This window comes from Hevea brasiliensis, chromosome 5, assembly GCF_030052815.1.
Source record: "Hevea brasiliensis isolate MT/VB/25A 57/8 chromosome 5, ASM3005281v1, whole genome shotgun sequence".
In the NCBI taxonomy this organism is placed as follows: Eukaryota; Viridiplantae; Streptophyta; class Magnoliopsida; order Malpighiales; family Euphorbiaceae; genus Hevea; species Hevea brasiliensis.
In genome coordinates, this window is record NC_079497.1 from 107,295,629 (window position 1) to 107,317,775 (window position 22,147).

Consider the following 22,147-nt stretch of genomic DNA (forward strand, 5'->3'; position numbering starts at 1 on the left):
CAAGCTATTACTTTAAGAAGTGGTAAAGTTATAAATGATGAGAAGAGTGAAAACAGTGAGAAGAGAGAAAATGAAAAAGGAACTGATGAGAGTGAAAAACAAGAGAGTAAGGAGAAATTTGAAGAAAAAGAAGAGAAGTATATACCTCCTGAGCCCTACAAGCCACAACTTCCCTTTCCACAAAGATTTCACAAAGCCAAGCTTGATAGGCAATTTGGGAAGTTCTTAGAGGTTTTGAAGAAACTTTACATAAATGTGCCTTTTGTTGATGCTCTTTCACAAATGCCCTCTTATGCAAAATTCTTGAAAGAAATTCTCTCAAATAAGAGAAAACTTGAAGATGATGAAACTGTAGCTTTGACAGAAGAATGTAGTGCTATCCTCCAGAGGAAACTTCCTCCAAAGCTTAAGGATCCAGGGAGTTTTTCAATTCCATGCCACATTGGAGAGTCTTGTTCTACAAAAGCTCTATGTGATTTAGGGGCCAGCGTTAGCCTTATGCCCCTTTCTATCTATGAAAAGCTCAACATGGGAGATCTAAAGCCAACCCACATTTCTCTTGATTGGCAGAACAATCAAGTATCCTGAAGGGATTTTGGAGAATGTGCCCCTGAAGGTTGGAAAGTTCTATATACCTATTGACTTTGTCATCTTGGACATGGAGGAAGATTCTAATATTCCAATTATCTTGGGGAGACCCTTTCTAGCTACAGGAGCATTGATTGATGTGAAAGGAGAAAAGCTTACTCTTAGAGTTGGTGAAGAGCGATTAATTTTCAATATCAATAACACTATGAAAAAGCATCATTCAAGTCGATACTTGCTTGAGAGTTGATATTATTGATGAGTGGTTGAAGAACACTTGAAAAAATATCCAGAAGATCCACTTGAAAATTGTTTGGTTCATGGAGGAGGCATAGACTATGACAACCCTCATGTAGCTGCATATACTCAACACTTAGAGGGAAGTCCACCATTCATTTCTGCTCCAGTTTTTCAACTCACACAAAAGGAAAAAGCTGAATTTAAGCAATCATCATTCAAGGAAGAAGATGCACCTAAGGTAGAACTTAAGCAACTTCCTTCTCACTTTCGTATGAATTTCTTGGCACTAATAACACTTATCCAAAGAATTGTAAATGCAAACTTGAGTACTTTAGAGGTGATAAGTCGTTAAGAGTGTTGAGAAAATTTAGGAAAGTTTTGGGATACACCATAGATGACATTAAGGGAATAAGCCCACACTTTTGCATGCATAGAATCGGTTTGGAAGAAAATTGTAAACCATCTATTGAACATCAAAGGAGGTTGAACCCAAATATGAAAGAAGTTGTTAAAAGGAAATTTTGAAGTTGCTTGATGCAGGATCATATATCCCATCTCGCATAAGACTTGGGTGAGCCCAGACATGTTGTCCCAAAAAGGGTGGAATGACAAAGTGGTCAAAAATGAAAATAATGAATTAATTCCCACTAGAACGGTGACTAGTTGGCGAATGTGCATAGATTCTGAGAAAATTAAATGTTGCCACTAGAAAAGATCATTTTCCAGTTCACTTCATTGATCAGATGTTAGAAAGACTGTCTATGCATTATTACTTTTGCTATTTAGATGGATATTCGTGTTTTTTTCAAATAACTATCAAACCAAATGATCAAGAAAACCACTTTTACTTGTCCATATGTAACCTTTGATTATAGTAGGATGCAATTTGTGTTTTGTAATGCACCAGCCACTTTTCAAAGGTGCATGATGGCAATCTTCTCAGATTTCATTGAAGACATAATGGAGGTTTTTATGGACGATTTTTCTGTTTATGGATCTTCATTTGATATATGCTTGGCTAACCTTTCTAAAATTTTGCAACATGTGCGATATCGACCTTGTGTTAAATCGGGAAAAGTGTCATTTCATGGTTCAGGAAGGGATAGTGCTTGGACATTTGGTGTCTAACAGAGGAATAGAGGTTGATAAAGCCAAAGTTGAAGTGATAGAGAAGATGGCTCCTCCTACCAATGTCAAGGGAATTCGAAGTTTCCTAGGACATGCCGGGTTCTCTGACGCTTTATTAAGGATTTTTCTAAAATAGCTAAACCTTTGTCTAATTTGTTAAGTAATGACACACCATTTGAATTTGACCAAGAGTGTTTGGATGCCTTTGCAGTTGAAGCAAGCTCATCATCGCACCAATCATGCAACCACCGATTGGAGCCTACCTTTGAAATTATGTGTGATGCTAGTAACTATGCAATTGGGGCTGTTCTTGGTCAAAGAAAGGACAAAAAGGCTTATGCTATTTATTATGCTAGTAGAACACTGGATGAGGCTCAAACAAATTATGCAACAACTGAAAAGGAATTTTTGGCAATTGTCTTTGCATTGGAAAAGTTCAGACCTTACATTATTGACTCAAAGGTGGTTATATTTTCAGATCATGCACCATCGTGTATTTGCTCAGTAAAGGAGGCCAAACCAAGGCTCATTAGGTGGATTCGATGCTACAAGAGTTTGATTTGGAGATTAGAGATAAGAAGGAGCCAAAATGTAGTTGCTGATAATCTTAGTAGGTTGAAATTGGATGGTGAAGAATTGGATGAAATCCCTATTGATGAGTTTTTCTTGGATGAACAACTTTTCTCTCTTGTTGCTAAACTACCTTGGTATGCAGACTTTGTGAATTATCTATCTTGTGGAATATTACCTCTAGGTATGACATGGCAACAAAAGAAAAAGTTCTTGCATGAAGTAAAGTTTTATAGATGGGATGACCCTTTACTCTTTAGGAGATGTTGTGATGGTTTAATTAGAAGATGTATTCCTGAAGAGGAGGTACAAAGTATTTTGCATCATTGCCATGCTTCTGATTATGGAGGTCATTTTGGAATCTCTAAGACAGCTAGTAAAATTTTGCAAGCTGGTTTCTTTTGGCCAAATCTTTTTAAGGATGTGAGGAAATTTGTGTTGGATTGTGATAAATGTCAAAGGAGTGGAAATTTGTCAAAAAGAGATCAAATGCCCCTAAATAATATTCTTGAAGTGGAATTATTTGATGTTTGGGGAATAGATTTTATGGGGCCATTCCCTCCTTCATATGGTAATAGATACATATTAGTTGGGGTTGACTATGTGTCAAAGTGGGTGGAAGCTATTGCAACTCCAACTAATGATGCTAGAGTGGTAGTAAAATTTTTGAAAAAATTTGTCTTGAGCAGATTTGGAGCTCCTAGGGCTATAATTAGTGATGGGGGTTCCCATTTTTGTAATAAGCAATTTGAGAGCTTAATGAGGAAGTATGGTGTAGTGCACAAGATAGCTACCCCATACCATCCTCAAACTTCAGGACAAGTTGAAATTTCTAACAGAGAGCTCAAGCATATTTTGGAGAAAACAGTGAACAATTCTAGGAAAGATTGGTCTATCAAACTAGATGATGCTTTATGGGCATATAGGACTGCCTACAAAACCCCTATAGGAACTACTCCCTTTAGGTTGGTGTATGGTAAGTCTTGTCATTTACCTGTGGAGCTAGAACATAGAGCATATTGGGCCATTCAAACCTTGAATTTTGATCTTAAGCAAGCTGGTGAGAAAAGGTTGTTACAACTTAATGAGCTTGAGGAATTGAGGATGGATGCTTATGAAAGTGCCGTATTTACAAAGAAAGAACTAAAGTTTGGCATGATAAGCATCCGAGGAAAAAGGAATTCAAAGAAGGTGATTCAGTTTTGTTGTTCAACTCAAGATTGAAATTGTTCCTGGAAAACTCAAGTCAAGGTGGATGGTCCATATAGAGTTTCTAAGGTTTTCCCTTATGGAGCAATAGAAATTTGGAGTGAAAAATCTGGGAATTTTAAGGTCAATGGGCATAGATTGAAGCATTACATAACGGAGACCCAATACTAGGAGCAAGGCTGTTACAAGCTCTCCAATCCCTCACCTCTTTTAATGAAATTCATGAAAAGTCCAGCTAAGGACTATAAATTAGCCCTCTTGGGGGGCATCCCAAGTCCTTTTATTTTGCTTTTGTTGATTTACTTTCATTTTCTTTAATTTTGTTTTTATCTTAAATCTCCACAAATTCAATTTTTGACATTGTTAAATTTTGTCTCTTGTAGATATAATTCAATGAAGAAGGGTGAACTATTGGGAAGTAATTCTTAACTTGACAAATTTAGTCCTTCAAAAGAATCGATAAGCTTTTCTTTGCATAATCTGTGCGGGGAGCCGCAATCTAGTTCATGCAGAGGAAAAATAAAATCTGCGACAAAAAAAGGGTGTCTGCGACCAATGACTAGTATTTTTGATTAGGTTAGATGTATATCAATGGAGAAAGGTTGGTGAAGCTATGAAATTGCTATCCGGTTTATGCGAGCAGAACAATAGAATCTGCAGCAGATTACATGTGTTTTTGGTGAGGTTGGGTGGGTAATTTTCTAATATTTGTGCTTATAATGATATTATGGTGGTAAGTGAGTCATTTTTGCAGTTTTGAGCTTCTTTGGGTTATAGGATACAAGGTAGAAATGCTGCATTTTCTTGGCGAATCTTGGAGAGTTCATTTCTCATTTGTGGTTAGATGCAACTTCATACAAATTTTATGGAGTTTTATGTGCCAAATGTTGATTTGCAGAATTTGAGTCAAAATGGCATAGCTCTCAAAGGTCTTTTATGTAGGATCCATTTTTACATGCTTGTGTGATGCACTTTTGATGAACTTTGAATATATTGATGTGTTTTTGGTGAAAATTTCTCATGGTTTGTGCTTCATAGAATTATATTTCATCATTCCAGGGTATCTTTCACACTTGCAATCCATGTTCTATTGCATTCTTAATTTTGTTGAATGGTGCATAAGCAACTGCATAGCTTATGCAATCCTGCATAACCAAAATTCTTGCCATTTTTCACCTTTATTGCAAGTGCATAAGGAGAGTGCATAGCTTATGCAACTCTGCATAACCTCATTTTGTCAAATTTCATATCTGTCAAAACTTGCATAAGGTGAGTGCATGACTTATGCACAATTGCATAACTTCAAATCCTTCATTTTCTCTCTCTGCCGAAGTTTGCATAAGGAAGGTGCATAAGCTATGCACTTCTGCATAACCAAAAATCCAAAGCTCCAAAAATTGCCGAAGGTTGCATAAGGAAGGTGCATAACCTATGCACTTCTGCATGACCAACAACCCAGAAAAATCAACCTTGCCGAGGGATGCATAAGGAAGGTGCATAGCCTATGCACCTCTGCATAACCAAGATCTCCAAAAAATCAATTCAGCCGAAGAGTGCATAAGCAGAGTGCATAGCCTATGCACTCCTGCATAACCAGAAAACAGAAAATCCCAAAAGTTGCCGAGACCTGCATAAGCAATGTGCATAGCCTATGCACTTCTGCATAACCAAAATTTCTGAATTTCCAAACCTACCGCAGAGTGCATAAGCAGAGTGCATAGCTTATGCACATCTGCATGACCCAAGTTTCAGAAAAATCATTCTTGCCGAGAGATGCATAAGGGGAGTGCATAACTTATGCACTCCCGCATGACTTCGCTCCTCACCATTTCAGGGTCACCGAAACATGCATAAGGACAGTGCATAACCTATGCACTTGTGCATAAGCACTTCTCTGAAAATTAAATCCTTTTGAAACATGTACAAAAGAGTGCACAGGTTATGCATAAATCATTTTCCCCTTATGCAGTCTCCTCAAACCCGATTCACATTCATTTTCGAAAAAAAATTCCCACCACCTCCACTTCCCGACTCTTCACCCCCACGACCGCCCTTCATCCTCCATTTCTTCCGGCATTCTCGCCGTCTCTCTCCCATCTTCTCCACCAGCGCTCTAATCACAAAAACCCTAAATCCCCCTACATTTCCATTTCCCCCTATCTCTTCTCCAATCGACCATGGATTCCCCTCCACATTCCCGCCCCGCCTCTCCTCTTGAAGTCTCTCCATTGTCTTCGATACATCCCCCTTCCAATCCTCCACCACAAACGACACCACCACCACCTCCATCAACCACATACAAACGCAAAATCCGATCCAAATCCGTGCGACCCATGCCCTCTGCTCCTTCTCTGTCCAAACGCAAAGACCCACCCACCCCATTTTCGGAACCACCTCCTAAAAAGCCAAAAGCTCCAGCCTCTACACCTTCTTCCAAAGAAAGGGACGGTTTAGCAACCCCATTTGTATCAAAGCTACCCTGGCCTCTCCCTGATACAATTCAAAAAGCCGCTTTCAAAAGACTCAAGGATAGGAAGGTACAACCCACTAGGTATATATCTGCTGATGCTCTACAATCTCTGGGTTTATTTGACAATGTAGTTGCATTTCTTGACGGTATGGGTTGGACAGAATTTGTGCATAAGCAAGAGGTAGTTTATCCAATTCTAGTTTTGGAGTTTATTTCTTCATTCTCTGCTACCCTCAACTTGCATGATGTAGACCATAAGCCAATTATGACATTTAGATGCTTGGGGCAAAATAGAGAGCTGTCATTGGATCAATTTCATAGCATTTTTGGTTTTGCAATTGATGGGTTCTTTAGAGTGCCACATCTTTGGAGTAGAGGTAGCCAATAAGGGCATCCGAATCTGCCCAATTTTGGAGAATCATAACAAACCAACCCCAAACCTTCTCTGCTGGTAGGTCCAAAACATCCCAAATCCTTGACCCTGCACTTAGGTTTATTCATAGGTTGATGGCTAGCACCATATTGGGCAGAGGGACTAGTTCTGGTGCTATGGGCAAATCTGAACTTTTTATGTTATGGTGTGCATTTCACAAAGTTAAGGTGTCTCCAGTTACTTCTTTTGCGAACATGTCTTGCATATTGCCACCAAATCCATTGGTGACATTGTTTTGGGTGGACTCATCACTTCATAGCCAAGCATTTTGGCTTTAATCCTGCAGAGCACTCAATCCCGAGACTTGAGGACACTTCCTATTTTGATCTTTGCACACTTAACCAAAACAGGGTTCCATTTATCATATTTTGATACTGGCCACCCTGCAGCAGAAACTGAGCCTATTGCACAACCAGAAACCCAACCTTTCACACCAGTCCCACAGCACCCTACTACACCTACCCCACCCCTCGGCCTACTCGGGACACTCCAGCTACCTGCTCGGCCCATTCCTCCTACATTTGAACCTACCTCATCCACACCTCCTCCATTCAACACTAAAGCCTTATTCACCTACCTTGACAGCTTAGTGATGATATCTACTTTGTGGATAGGAAGCTTGTGATGGTCTTGATACACTAAAGGATCGTCATGATCAACTATTTGACCTTGTCATGGAAACCAGGGACAAACAGAAAGAACTGAAGGAAATGGTGAAGCAACTCATGATCTTCCTGGGCATGCCACCCCCACCTCCATCACCTCCTCCTGCACCATCATTTCGACAGTAGCGTGACCACCATTATAGCAACATCCTTGGAAAAAGTAAAAAAAATAGACATAGATTAGTGTTTAGTTTACTTTTGTTCAATCTTGTAGGACCTTTTCTTTGTAAATATGTTCAAACATTTATACTTTGTTTTGGATTTTGTTGATTTGCTCTGAATTAGTTTCTTTTAAATTCTGTTTCTTTTGAAGTTTTATTGAATAGCTATTACATTCGTCTTCTTTGATTTTCATTGCACTTATTGCCTTTTTGTACATATTTGCCCATACTCTGTCTATATTTCCATACTTTTACTGCTGGTTGTACATTTCCCCTTGCCAATTCCCATGCAGCAGTTTTTGTATACACTGCACAGCTATGAATTTCCTCATGCATAACCTTTGCATAGCACAGTGCAACCCTTTACTGCTACTGTGAGCTGCACAGTTGTATTTCCCTTATGCAACTGTCCTGCATAGCCTATGCAACATCTATTGCCTCTTATGCAGCTCCGCATGGCTTATGCTACTTACCTATGCACATGTTCTAGACAGCACTTAACTCTGCATTACCTGTGCAGCTTCTTTTGCATTCCTTTAACTTGAATTCTCATACCATGTTTCTCTTTCTTTTTTTTCTTAATTTTTACAATTCTGGTCAATATTATTTGCTTTGAGTTTTGGATATCTCTTGTTTGAGACATTGAGGACAATGTCCAATTTTGAGTTGGGGGTGCACATTTTGATTTTTAGCTTTATTTTTCACATTTTGAGTATAAGAGCATCTCATCCCATTTCATTTACATATATTGTAAATATTTTACATATACATCCATACATACATATTCATTACACATTTACACACACATTATACATCACTTAGAAATTGTACAAATTGCATACAAATAGACTTCCTCCATTTAGTTCATGCATTACTCATTTTAGGAATCATACACCATGCATTAAAATCTTTTGCCAAATCCCTTGAGTATTGAAAATGTGCCTATGAAAGTGATTTGACTCACCTTTTAGTTGGGTTTGTGGATTGAAAGTTTCCTAAAAGGTGCAAGGTTTTGAAGTGTCTATCCCTTGCCTATATCTTCTTAGCCAAAAAGCCACCCAACTAGTCATTTGGAGATGGAAGTGTTCAGAGGGAATTATTGGATATAAGGTAGTCAAATGATGTCTCACCAATCCTAGAACAAATTTTCTAAACCTTTCAAGGCGAAATACCAGCTTGTACTTGAAAAGAGAGATGATTAGGCATTCTTTGATTTAAACCTTCTCATTTTAAACCTTTGGCCCTTTTTCCTAATTAAAATTGACCTTTGAAAACCCCTTTGAGCCTTTTTATCCCTAATTTTTCTTGAAATCCTTATTGCTACCTAGCCAATGAACCAAACACTCCAACCCTTTTCATGAGAATAATATTGAATATTAGGTACACTTTCTAAAAAATAAAAATAAAAAAAAAGAAAAAATATACAAAAAAAAGGGAGAAGAAGTGCTTGTCATCTTGTAAAAGTGTTAGTATATGTGCTTTTCACTATTGCCATTCAAAATGAAAGAAATCCACCCAAAGTATTAAAAGAAATGAGTTTGGGGGTGGCATTTTTAGGGACAATCATCAAAAGAAAATGCAAAATACAAGTCTAAAGTATCAAAATGTCCCTCCATTTTTATGTGTTTTGTAAACTATGCTAGCACTTGACAATTCTCATTGTGTACTTCTCTCCTCCATATATACAAAAAAAAAAAAAGAAGAAAAAGAAAAAAAATTATAATAAAATAAGAAGTGTACCTTATGTTTAAAAATTGAAAATATTCTCATTCTTTGAATACTTTTTACCCATCTTTCTTCTTAGCCTCATTTTAAACCCCATGGCCTCATTACATCCCTAAAAAGACCTTTGATCTCTTGATAGTACTTGCTACATTAGTGGAGATAGGAGTAGGGAATTTGCCTATGGGATTGGAAAACTATTCATCTATTCATTCAATTCTATCATTCCATGTTGAGATACTTTGGTTATCAATTGTCCTAGAATTCTTTTTGAGCATGACTATCTCTTTTGATTTGTTGGTTTGGGGATTTTGAATGATAATTGACTTGATGGCTAAGCGGTGAAAGCTTGGATAAGCATTAGATTCTTTGCATTTTGAAGGATGGGTATATGGATTCTTTGGTATGGTGAAGGTGTGTTAAGTTACTTTAATAGGTGATTTTCATAGTTCTTTGGATAAGGCACCCCTAAAAATTTTTTGCATTTCATTTTAAAGTTTGCTTGAGGACAAGCAAAAGCTTGAGTTTGGGGGTATTTGATGCATACATTTTGCATAATCATTTAGGTTTAATTTCATAACCATTTTTATTTGATTATTAGTCATTTTTAGCTAATTTTATTAGTTAATTAGTTAGTTTTTCATAATTGTCGATTTTGGATTAATTTGTAATTTTTACTTTGTTTTGTAGGAAAAATGGTGTTTTTGAAGGACTAAAGAGAATTTTGCCATTGAGGAGTGTCTTCTACAGCAAAAAGATGTCAAAAACAAGTTTTCAAGCTGAAATATGCATTGACCAAATCTGCATAACTTGCGCATAAGCTATGCAGATCTGCATAAGGAGAAAGATCAACATTCCAGAACCAAATTAAATGTGCATAAGGAGATCGCATAGCTTATGCACATTCTCCTCCCTTATGCACATTCACGAAATTGTGCATAACCTATGCACTAAGTCATGCAACCGCATAAGTGACCCAGAACCGGTAATCGCATAAGGGACTGCATAACTTATGCAGTCCACTTATGCAGTCCCATGAAGAGTTCATTAATGAGCTGGCAGGAGATTCCCTCAAATAATTCCTCCTAGAACATACCATTTTAGGGCTCCATGTCAGAAAAATGCTATAAATAGTCCCATTTTCTCATTTTAGAGGGGGGGCAAGGAGCAAAGGAAGAAAGGAGGAGGCTAAGCAGAATTTGAGGAGTCATTTCATCTTCCACACCATTTTCAACTAAGATTTGCAGATTTCTTTCTTTCTTTACACTTTTCTACATTTCTAGTGTTTAATTACTTACTTCTTAGCTTAGATTAAAGCTTTATTTCCATTTAAACTCATCATATCTTGTAAGCATTATGAATAGTGAGTAGTTTACTTTTGATTCTGGAGCAAGGGTTGTAATATTTGAGATATTTTGTGGATTTTGATTGGGTAATCCATATTTTGTGGTCTTAATGAGTTTTATTCATTTCTTGTATGCTTAATGACATGCTTAATGTAGGATCCCATTGAGTAATGTTCTTAATCCATGGTTGAAGCACCGAAAGGAGAAGGCCTTGTGATAGATAATCAGGAAATTGGACTTAATTAACTTAGACCTAGAAATAGGCTAAGGATTAAGAGGATTTACAGATTAATTAAGGAGCTTAATGGGTCTTAATTAATTCTAACTCCACAAAAGTAGGATTAGTTTGATTAAGGCACTCTTTGTCTCACTCGAAAGGGAATTCAAAGGATTTAAGAATTAATCTCCTTAAAACTCATAAGTTTCATAAGATTGGACAACCAATTTAAAATCCCAGAATAGCTCGAATATGAAATCCCGAACTCCGGAATCAGCTTTTTACCATTGTTAATTTCTAATCGAATTTAATTACTTGCCAATTTAAATATTGCCATATTTGAACTTGCTTATTTCTATTTGATGCAATTTTAGTTTAATTAATACATTGTTGAATAGAATATTAATTTTGCACATTTAGATTTCACACTCCATTACCCATTAATTCATCATTTTAATCTCATAAATACTTCAATTTAGTCAACTTTTATATCGAAAATTCAATCATTAACACAACTCCTCGTGGGATCGATATTTTTCTATACTACTTGTACGACCCGTGCACTTGCGGTTGGGATGCATCATAGGTCTGGTCTTACTGAAATGTGGGCTAATAATATCCCCTCATTTGAAATATCCAAGATCAGACCATGATCCATTAACCCATGTATTTTCTGTATCAATGGTCTCCTCTTTGCTGATATGTGCGCCAAGCTGCTAAAAGATTTTCTGATCAGAGCATCTGCTACTACATTGGCCTTCTCAGGATGATATTGAATGGTACAATCATAGTCCTTCAGAAGCTCTATCCATCTCCTCTGCCTTAAGTTTAAATCTCTCTGTAGAAAGATGTACTTCAAACTTTTGTGGTCAGTGTATATCTCGCACACTTCACCATACAGGTAGTATCTCCAGATCTTTAGTGCAAAAACTATAGCCGCCATTTCCAAATCATGGGTAGGGTAGTTTTGCTCATGCCTCTTTAGATGCCTTAAAGCATAAGCCACTACTTTCCCATGCTGCATCAAAACACACCCTAAGCCAACTCTGGAGGCATCACAGTATACGGTGTACCCTTCACCACTCATCGGTAATGTCAACACAGGGGCTGTAGTTAGACATTCCTTAAGCTTCTGGAAGCTCTCCTCACAATCATCTGTCCAAATGAACGGAACATTCTTCCAAGTTACCACCTCAATTTTCTTATGATCGACTTGAATACCTTCACTAGAAACCACGTGTTCCAAGAATGAGATGCTTTCTAGCCAAAATTCACATTTTGAAAATTTGGCATATAACTGGTGCTCCCTCAAAGTCTGCAACACCATTCTCAAATGCCACACATGTTCTTCCTCGGTCTGGGAGTATACCAAAATGTCATCTATGAATACGATGACAAAATGGTCCAGAAACAGCCTGAACACCCTATTCATCAAGTCCATGAAGGTCGCTGGTGCATTAGCGAGTCCAAAAGACATCACCAGGAACTCATAATGGCCATATCTAGTCCTGAATGCTGTCTTTGGTATATCCTCATTCCTGATTCTCAACTGATGGTAGCCTGATCATAGGTCTATTTTGGAAAAGAATCTAGCCCCCTGGAGCTGATCAAACAGATCATTGATTCTAGGAAGTGGGTACTTGTTCTTTACAGTTATCTCGTTCAGCTGTCTATAATCAATACATAACCTTAAAGACCCATCTTTCTTTCTCACAAATAGAACAGGAGTACCCCAGGGGGAGGTACTTGGACGGATAAAACCCTTATCCAGAAGCTCTTGTATTTGCTCCTTCAGTTCCTTCAATTCTGCTAGGGCCATTCTGTAAGGCAGCATTGATATGGGGTTTGTGCCCGGCATAATGTCAATGCAGAACTCTGTTTCCCTTTCTGGTGGTAACCCTGGAAACTCCTCAGGGAAGACATCCATAAATTCTCTGACAATATGAATATTCTCGATCCCAGCACTTTCCACGGATGTATCTCTCACTAATGCCAATTATCCCTGACACCCACGCCTCAATATTTTTCTAGCACTAATTACTAACACCAAGTTATATGGAGCCATGCTCCTGTCACCATCAAAGCTAAACTCTTTCACACTAGGTATATGAAAATACACCCTTTTGTTCCTGCAGTCTAAAGTGGTATAATGAGTTGCCATTCAATCCATTCCCAATATTACATCAAAATCCATTACTGGTAGAGAAACCAAGTCTGCTGGGAGGATCCTTCCATCCATTGCCACTAGGCTACCCAGAAAAACCATATCCACGTCTATGTTGTCACTAAGAGGGGTAGCTACAGACAAGGGGCATTCTAAAGTTGTAGAGCTCCTACCCAATCTCATGGTAAAAACGGGGGAGACAAATGAGTGCGTAGCACTCGGATCTATCAAAACACGAGCCTCATAGGAATAGACTAGAAGAATACCGACCACAACTGCATTGGAAGCTTGAGCATCCTAGTGAGTCAAGGTGAAAAGCCAAGCTTGACCCCTACCCTGCATTGCAAAACCCTGAAGTTGACTTCTACCTCCTGACCTGCCTCTAGATCCACGTCCTCCTTGTCCTCAGCCCTGTTGGCCACTGAACTGACTGCCTGCCATACTGGAAGCACCAGGATACAATTGACGAGGAGCATTTGCAATAGAACCCTGTGACCCCATCTGTGGCTCACTGAACATGGGACATTCTCTAGCAAAGTGAACCTGCTGGCCACACCAGAAACATACTCCTGAACCCATCATACAAGGTCCTGAATTCCTCTTCCACACTACGTGTAGGGTGCCAAGGAGGATCCTGAACCAGACCTAGAACTATTGTAATCTGAACTGTGACCACTGCTGGATCCGTACCCTGGTCTGAATCCTTAAGATCTGTGTTTAAAATCACTCTTCTTGTTGTTTCTACTTCTTCCTCTGTAATGACTTTGGCCTCTACCCATATAGGGAACACTTAAAGAACCCTCTGCTCTATTCTTCTTTGCCCTTCCATTGTCATCTCCAGTATAGCTGATTTTAATCTGTCGAGCTCGATCAACTACCATATCGAAAGAATAAGCAGACATCATGGCCAGGTTTGCATACTTCCTATCCAGCTCCTTTAGGAACCTCTTTACCTTCATACTTTCTGTAGCCACTGCTGTGGGGGCATACCTACTCAATTCCAAAAATTCTGTGGCATATTCATCTACGGATCTACCATTTTTCCTTAAGGCCTCAAATGCCCACTGTTTTTGGTCTCTAAAGCTTTTTGGTACAAATCTGTTGATAAACAGTTCCATAAACTGGGTCCAAGATAATCCCTCAATGTGAGGTAGTACGTAGTCTATCATCCACTGCCTTGGCACTAGCCTTAATACATGCTGCACACACTCTATCAATCTCCTGTCAGTTAACTGCAGTTCCACCCCTACTTATTTGCAAGAGTCCAAAAATCAGTAAGCATCATTAGTTACATCATAGATACCAGCCACTAACTTCTTAAAATTAATTATTTATTTGTAAGGTTCTCCTCTTGGTGCGGTGGGCTGTTGTTGTTGTAGAGGGGTGGACCATATATTATGCTATCATATCGATGGTTCTCAGTAATCCGGCTAGGGTAGCTGCCATTGGGTCCATAAGACCCTGGGCCACAAAAGACTATTCCTGAACTGGTAGCGGCTACTCTTCTACTTGAGCAGCTTTAGGTCTCTTGCCCCGCCTCCTAGGGGCAGGCGCCTTATCCTATGCTGACACCTCATGGGACACATCCCGTTTTTGTGCAGTAGCAGCTCTTCTGCTTCTATGTATTTTCCTAAAATTCAGCAGCATTAGCCCACAAAATTCAAAACAGCATGTTACACAGCTCTATAGACTCATATTTACACACAATTATATGAAGCAGAAACTAGAAGCAAAGATGATAATGCAAGGATGAATGTGGATTCTATTCTCCGCATGTGACTCCTATTAGACTCTTCCGGAAACTTTAGACATATATTCTCTATGAATCTGAAGCCTAAGCTCTGATACCATATTTGTCATGACCCAACCTATGGGCAGACCAGCACTAGGTCCTGGGCCAACCTAAAGCCCCTGAGGCTCATAGTAAGCCTGACTAATCCTTAACCCAATCCTAAGGCCCATTTAAGCCCAATTTTAAGAATTCAACCGGACAGAGTCCGGTCATAATATGGACCATACAACGAGGAGTTTTTGACTTGCCCAACCTGTAAACACAATATATAATAATTTGGGGAGCTCAACTCACCCTCCACATACTCATAATGGCATAAAATCAAATGGGAGCTCAGCTCCCTCATCCAATCCAATCATACATGCATTTAATAAGCTTACAGATCCAACATAGCAATTAAAATAGACCCAAATCAAATAAGTACTTCTAACACATGCGAAATTCTAGAAGTTAGTAAAATTATACAGAACATAACAAGTATTAATAGATTGCCAGCGAAGGAGAGAAGCAGGTTAGAACTCAACAAGAAATCTCTTGTATCTTAGAAAAATAAGGTGAATAGGAGTAAGCGTTCGACTCAGAGAGTAAAATATCAATTTTAACTATAATTTCTATAGCTATCTAAAGCTAATGCATCATAAAGAGTGGAATGCAACACCATCATAATTTTCATACAAATCACATCATAACAGCAAAAAGGCAATTTGAAGCACTCACACACCTAATAATGTTCAAACAGTACATATATGGGAGCTGATATCTTATACAGCTCTCTTAATCTAACCTCTGCCAGCGAGTTTCTCTCAAGCCGGACTTTCACTTGATAAACCAAATGTAGGGGCTAGCGAGATCATATCGAGCTGTGCCTACCCTGACTTATCCATAAAAGGATCGAGTCCCATAGAGTCAAGCTCTAGCCACGTCTACCCGTCCTATCCATAACCAATACCACACACCACACGCACACTGCTCTAAATTACCATAAAACAACATCCATAGCATATCATCAATTAAGAATACAATATAAAAATGTGTCTAGTGTTTAACTATATAGATACATATTTATAAATGATGCATGGGCATGCCTGAACATATAATAATAGTGAAATTATAATTAAAATCAATATTTTACTCATAGACTTAAACCGAGGTCACTACGGCGGCTGAGCAGAGGAGGAAGGCTATCCCGGCTCACTTGATAATTTTATTATAATTATTTAATATATTTGACTCAATACAAGTTTAGAAAAGGTCCAAAGACACCATAAGTCGTGCCGAAAATCTGACAAAGTCTCCCCTATACCTAGGACCTACCCAACCTGAAAAAGGGTTCAAAAAATACTTCTATATTTGCAAGTCACACAACCACAACTCAATCACATCACATGGCCCCTCCTGAGCCCATCTAAACAGTCAACAACCACAATTTGAAAAGTTACAATTTAGTCCCTATAATTAACCCTTTTGCAAAAACTGACCAAATGAGCTCTAAAAATTCTAAAACTTTGCCTCGCGCTCCTTAGCAATATTATTAAGCTAATACAAAAGGAATTATAATTTTCTAACCTACCACGAATATTTTATAGATTTTTAATCGAAATCAGGCACTAGATAATTAAGAAAAATGAGGTTTCGGGTTTACCCATGCTAATTCCAACCCTTGGGACACGTCCGGGACGTCGAAAAACGATGGGGTAGCCTATAACCTCGACCCAATTCTAAAGCTTTTTCAGTAGCCTGCCTGCCCGGCCTAACATTGCAGACCCTAGTAACTATTGAATTTCCGCGAAACGAATGTACCTACGCGAAGCCCATAATACGGGGTTAGTACATAATTTTTACAAAATTTATTAAGCTCATTTAATGTCCAGAAAAATATTACGAAGTTCCATGGGACCCACTAGAAAACAGTGTCGAAAAAATTTGAAGTTAGTATTGCCGTGAAGCTCTCATCGAGGGGAGCACTCCGGTACTCTCAGATTTTTCTTGTGGTTCACGGTTTGCGAGAAATCTAGCTTAAAAATCAAAATGGGCTAAAACTTTCCGGATAAAAATTGGACAAACGTCATAATGGATTTTTGAATTCTTGGTGTCTATGGAAAGCTCTCGAGGTATAAATGGGTTTTGGGATAAGACCCGATCCAATCGGTGGCCGGATCAGCTGAAATCGGCCCGGGAAGACAAAACGGTACGCTGCAAGTAGGGGAGTTTTTGGGGCGATTTTCCGAGGGCCTGGAGCTTTAGTCGGTGGCGGGAAGGGTCCGTGGAGGCATGCCGGTGAGCTGGGGAGGGAGGGGTGGCGGTGGGGTGTCAAGGGAGGAGAGAGGAGAAAGAAAATGGAGAGGGAAGAGAGAGAGTTGGGGACGCACGGAGAAGATGAGGAGAAAAGGAAGAGAGCCGATCTGATTCAACCGGTCTGACCCGGTCCGGTTTGATTAAGCCAGTCCGATTCAATATACCAAAATTGAATTTTTGCTCTGCCTTGGGACAAAAAATGAGACCCAAAAATTTCGAAAAAATTTCATAAAATTTAGAAAAATTTATAGAGTCTAAATATATTTTAGTTTTGTCACATGGTCTTTAAATTAATTTTTAAAAATATCAAAGTTTCACATTTTCAAAAAATCAACCCGATTTCTAAAATTCGAAAAATTTCAAATAATTTTTCAAAATTTAAATAAAATAAAATATTAATATTTACCCATAAAATAATTAATTTAAAAATTAGGGATGTTACATTAATCTTTATCTAATACCCTCATGACTCTAGTCATTTATTTGAGTCTTAGTTTAATGTTTACTATTTTATGGTGTTGTCAAAGGACTATGAAAGATTCAATCTAGAGGGACATTCCTAGAAAAGCAAGTTAAATAAAGGTCGAGAATATCGTGAAAAGAGAAAGATCATTGGAATTGTCACATTAGTATATGTTCATAGGTCAACCAATTATGTTTATATTTGTGATATAAATATAATTATGAACTCAGTATATATGAATGAGATCAGAAGAGATTTGAATGTGATAAATAATCTAGGATGTTGCATACTATATCTACTCTAAACTCTATCAATCGAGATGCTATATTATCTTAATAAGTATATAGCAACCGAACTTTCGAAGTATACTATTTGTGAAGTATGAAATTGCATAATTTGAAATGAGAGTTGATCCATCATGTGTGATTGACAGATGTTGGAAAATGATTTAGGTCACCTATGTGGATCAACTCGGATCCATTAGACTTAAAATAAATACCAAAAGCAACCGCATGAAAAATCATGTATATTGCCAGAATGTGACAAAATCCAAAAGTCATATAAATTGCCAAAATATGGTAAAATCCAAAAGTTAGGCACATTTGTTAAGAGATGTAATTACATAAAGAGATGCAACTCTTCTTAATAGTTACATACATGAAGTGATACAATTTTTTGCCAGAAGGTTGGCACACTTTGAATAAGTATATATATAAGAGCCTTACAAGTCTTTTGTAATGAGTAACAAAAGGATAAATAAGTGTGCATTTGTGTGTGTGCAAGCTTGGGCGAGTCTACTATTCAAAGTTTACCCACACCAGAGCTCTTATGCTTCGAAATTAATAATAATAATAATTATTATTATTATTATTATATGAAAATTAAAAATTAAATTAATAATATATATCCATATAATACATGTATAAAAATATTTTTACATTTTAATAAAATTATTAAAATTTAAAAAAATTATTTAAAAAAATTTGACTTATCTATTTTTTTAAATATTCTAAATTTTATAAATAAGAAAAATATTTTTTCAAAAAATATTTTTTACAAATTAAATAGAGCTTGAAATACATAAAAAAATATAACTAAATTGGAGAAAGCTGAATTTAATATTATATTTATACCTCAATATTAAAAAAAAAAAGGAATGAAAATACTAAAAGATTTGTAAATGAAAATACTAAAAGATTTGTAAATGCGGGAGCAATTAAATCCCTGGTTATGTTACGTAAATATTATTCATGGTCATGGAAAATCAAGCATTTAAATTAAGTCCCACTTCTGCAAATTCCAAAAGCTTGGCAATGGAATCTTTCAAACGGTGCTAAAGAAACCCCTACACAATATTGCAAAGTTATTTGGTATTTAGTGCTTTTGGGTTCTTCTGGCTGTCATTTTCATCGCTAAAGATGAAAAATATGCCTTTCAAGTTCTTTTATTATTAAACAGATAATTAATTACTAAGGCAATGTCTTTTCTTTTTGAATTCGGATTTTTATTCAAATTTTTCTCTCTATCTTTATAAGATGGCTTAATTTTTTCATATAATTTAAGAAAATATATATAACTTATATATAATTAAAATAATAAATTTTATTTATTTTTTTAAATATACTCTTCATTGTTCATATTATTCTATTAACAATTAAATAAACTAATATATATAGTAAAAAAAAATCAAATAAGCATCTACAGTTTCAGTCAAGAATTAAATAAACTCAAAATCAAGTTTTGAGTCAAATAAACTCTATATTTTTTAATTAAGTCTAGATAAGTTCACATTTAATAAAATATTATTTTTTAATAAAAAATATTATTTTTTATTTTTAAATAATAAAATTTAAAAAAATAATTTTAATATTAAAAAATTTTTATTCACTATGTTTTTCAATTTTTTTCTTAAAATTTTATTTTAATTAAAACTAATAAATAATTTTTAATATTTAAAAATAGAAAACATAATATTTATTAAGTGTGGACTTATTTAACATTAATAAAAAGGAGCTTATTTGGGCCAGTGATGGAGCCAAAACTTTTAGTCAGTGTGTACTTATAAAATATTTAAATAAAATTATTTTTTATTTACAAAATAGTGTCATTAGTAAATAAATAAATATATTTTTAATAAAATATGTCAAGTTTTTAATTTTTTAAATTTTATTTTGAAATGAAACATAAAATATTCCATTATATCATTCATTATATTTCATAAAAAAATCGATAAAAAATAATTATATATTTATTTTATAATATTTTTAATTGTATTAAATATTTATATTAATAATTAATTATTAATTAATTAAAATACATATGTAATTTATTCATATTAAATATGATTTTTTTTATACTTTAGCTCATACACAATAATTGGGTAATCGTTAAATATAACAATCTCATTAAAGATTTTCATATTATTTATTCAGTAAATAATTAAATAATTACAAAACTTTAATATATTCTAATCAAATTTTGACTCTTATATATCAAATGATTGGGAAAATTTTTCAATAAAAATATTGATTAAAATTTAGTAAGAGCATTAAGAAAAACAATATATATATATATATATATATATATAAGGAATTTTAATGAAAATTATTAATATTAAAAAAAAAAAAGGTTTCTGTGGAGTCAATTGACCCACTGGTGGAGCTATAACTCCATACTTGATTTGGCTCAAAACTAATCTTGGACTTATTTGATTTTCTAAGGAAAGTATAATGACTTATAAAATTTTTTTTCAATAAATATATTATCATTTTAAAAAATAAAATATCTATAATTTAAGGAAAAAAAAAAACCTATTTTGTAAGGGCAGCAAGAACAAGATGCTTACTATACCAAAATCATTATGATAAATTAACCTTATAATTAAACAAATCAAAGCAGTAATGGCTATGGGGACCAAAAGCAAAACCGAAATAAACATCAGCTAGCAATCCCTATCACGTCTTCCCCTTTAGACCTGCCCGGTCCATCATGACTTATGCAAATATTTATTATTTATTTATTTATTTTGTCATTTTTTACTTCTTAATTGACAAATTATACCTACCATGGAACTTTTATACGTATACTCACACATACAGACACCCAGTAGCAGTTTCTTGGTACAAGAAAACAAATAAACACTAGCCTTAAGAAAATGAAAGAAATGACAATGAAAACACTCACTCAATAATGGAACACATACACGTTATACTCCACCACTGCATCCCCAGTTTTCAGGTCAATTTCACGAGTCTTTGCCTGAGCGTAGCCACGAGCAAACCGGAAAAGTCCGCTTCCACCCACGATCGGCATCTCTCTGACTCCGGAAAATACACTGTTCCTTCCTAAAACACTAAGGTTGCTACCGTTGTATTTCCCTTCCGTGAAAGCGAAGTTCAAGACCATTAAAAAACTGAGTTCTGTTTGTGATGCTGACGCGTACATCCCTTGTGCTTTTCCTACAAGTTTGGAACTGCGGAGGGGCTCAACGGTCAAGGGGTCGTCCATCATTGTCAGCAGTCCAAATGCCGATAAGTAGGTCTTAGTCGTAGCTGCTTCGGCAACTGGAACGGCAGTAGCGTTTCGCCCGCTAACTATGTCGTGGAAGTAGAAGCGAAGGTGGGTTAGTTTCTCTTTCTTGAGGCCTAGTGACGCCGGAGATAAGATTCTTGAAAAACTATTAGATTTTGCTGCAGCAAGAGTTGAAAAGAGCAGAAAAATGAAGAAAAAGAGGGGATGAAAAAAGGATTTTGAAAGGGTATTGGCCATAGTAATAGAAAGAGCTAGCAATCGGCTCTTGGCGGAGCTTTTGAGGAGAAGGAAACGAAAACACAAGCTTTAATTATTAGGTTTTCTGGCTTAGTTGTGAGCCTGTTCCTGAGTGCGACCAGTCTTTGTCTATTTATTTCTAAGCCCGTGAGGCTGTGGTCACACTCCGCCCATTAATTTGTACATTTCTCCGCAAGAAAATTATACAAAATACGAATTCTCATTCGTCAGGGCTAAAAAATTTAAGCGGCCCCATTAAATACTGCAACTCAAATTAAAGCAAAAATATTGAGGATTTTTTTTATATATTTATTATGAATTTAAAATATATTTATATTTTAAATTTATGATAAATAAAAATTTTTTAAATATTAAAAATGATATTATGTTAATATTTTTTTATAAAATTAAATATATTAATATTTAAATGCTAACGATGCAAAATTATAAATTTTGACATGTAACAAATAATTTTTCAAGTTCTCTATAATAAAAGCATTAAATAATACTCTTGTTAAATTTATATTAAACACACCCGATTAAAATTCCTCCATATTATGCCATATACACAAAAAGTATCATCATGATTTTAATGTTTTAGCATTCCAAGGGAAAAGAAGAGCGTAGCAGTTGATGCATGGTAGGGACCAGTTAGGTATTAAAAGCAAAGAATAATTAACTTTACCATGCGAGAAAAAAATAAAAAATAAAAAAAGCTTTAGCTTTTTATTTTATAGTGGAAAGAAAATCAGAAATAACCCCCAAAGTCAAGGATCAATTATTTATATATTTTTTTTAAATTTAATTTATTATAAATTTAAAATATAAAATATATAATAAAATTTATTTATTAAATATATAAATTTTATATAATTATATTTTAAATTTATTATTAATTTTATATATATATATATATATA

At 35.8% G+C, this 22,147-nt stretch overlaps 1 protein-coding gene across 1 annotated transcript; it reads right to left on the minus strand.

The window, feature by feature from the left end:
• Window positions 1-20,514: 20,514 nt before the first annotated feature.
• On the minus strand, window positions 20,515-21,366 carry LOC110670084 (dirigent protein 22). The gene has a single exon (XM_021832028.2). It carries the CDS (start codon window positions 21,226-21,228, stop codon window positions 20,644-20,646), a length of 585 nt encoding a protein of 194 aa, XP_021687720.2. The 5' UTR covers window positions 21,229-21,366; the 3' UTR covers window positions 20,515-20,643.
• Window positions 21,367-22,147: the final 781 nt, after the last annotated feature.

What these genes read in the sequence shown, in the direction of transcription:
- LOC110670084 (XM_021832028.2), bottom strand. Translation starts at nt 21,228, where the DNA reads ATGGCCAATACCCTTTCAAAATCCTTTTTTCATCCCCTCTTTTTCTTC.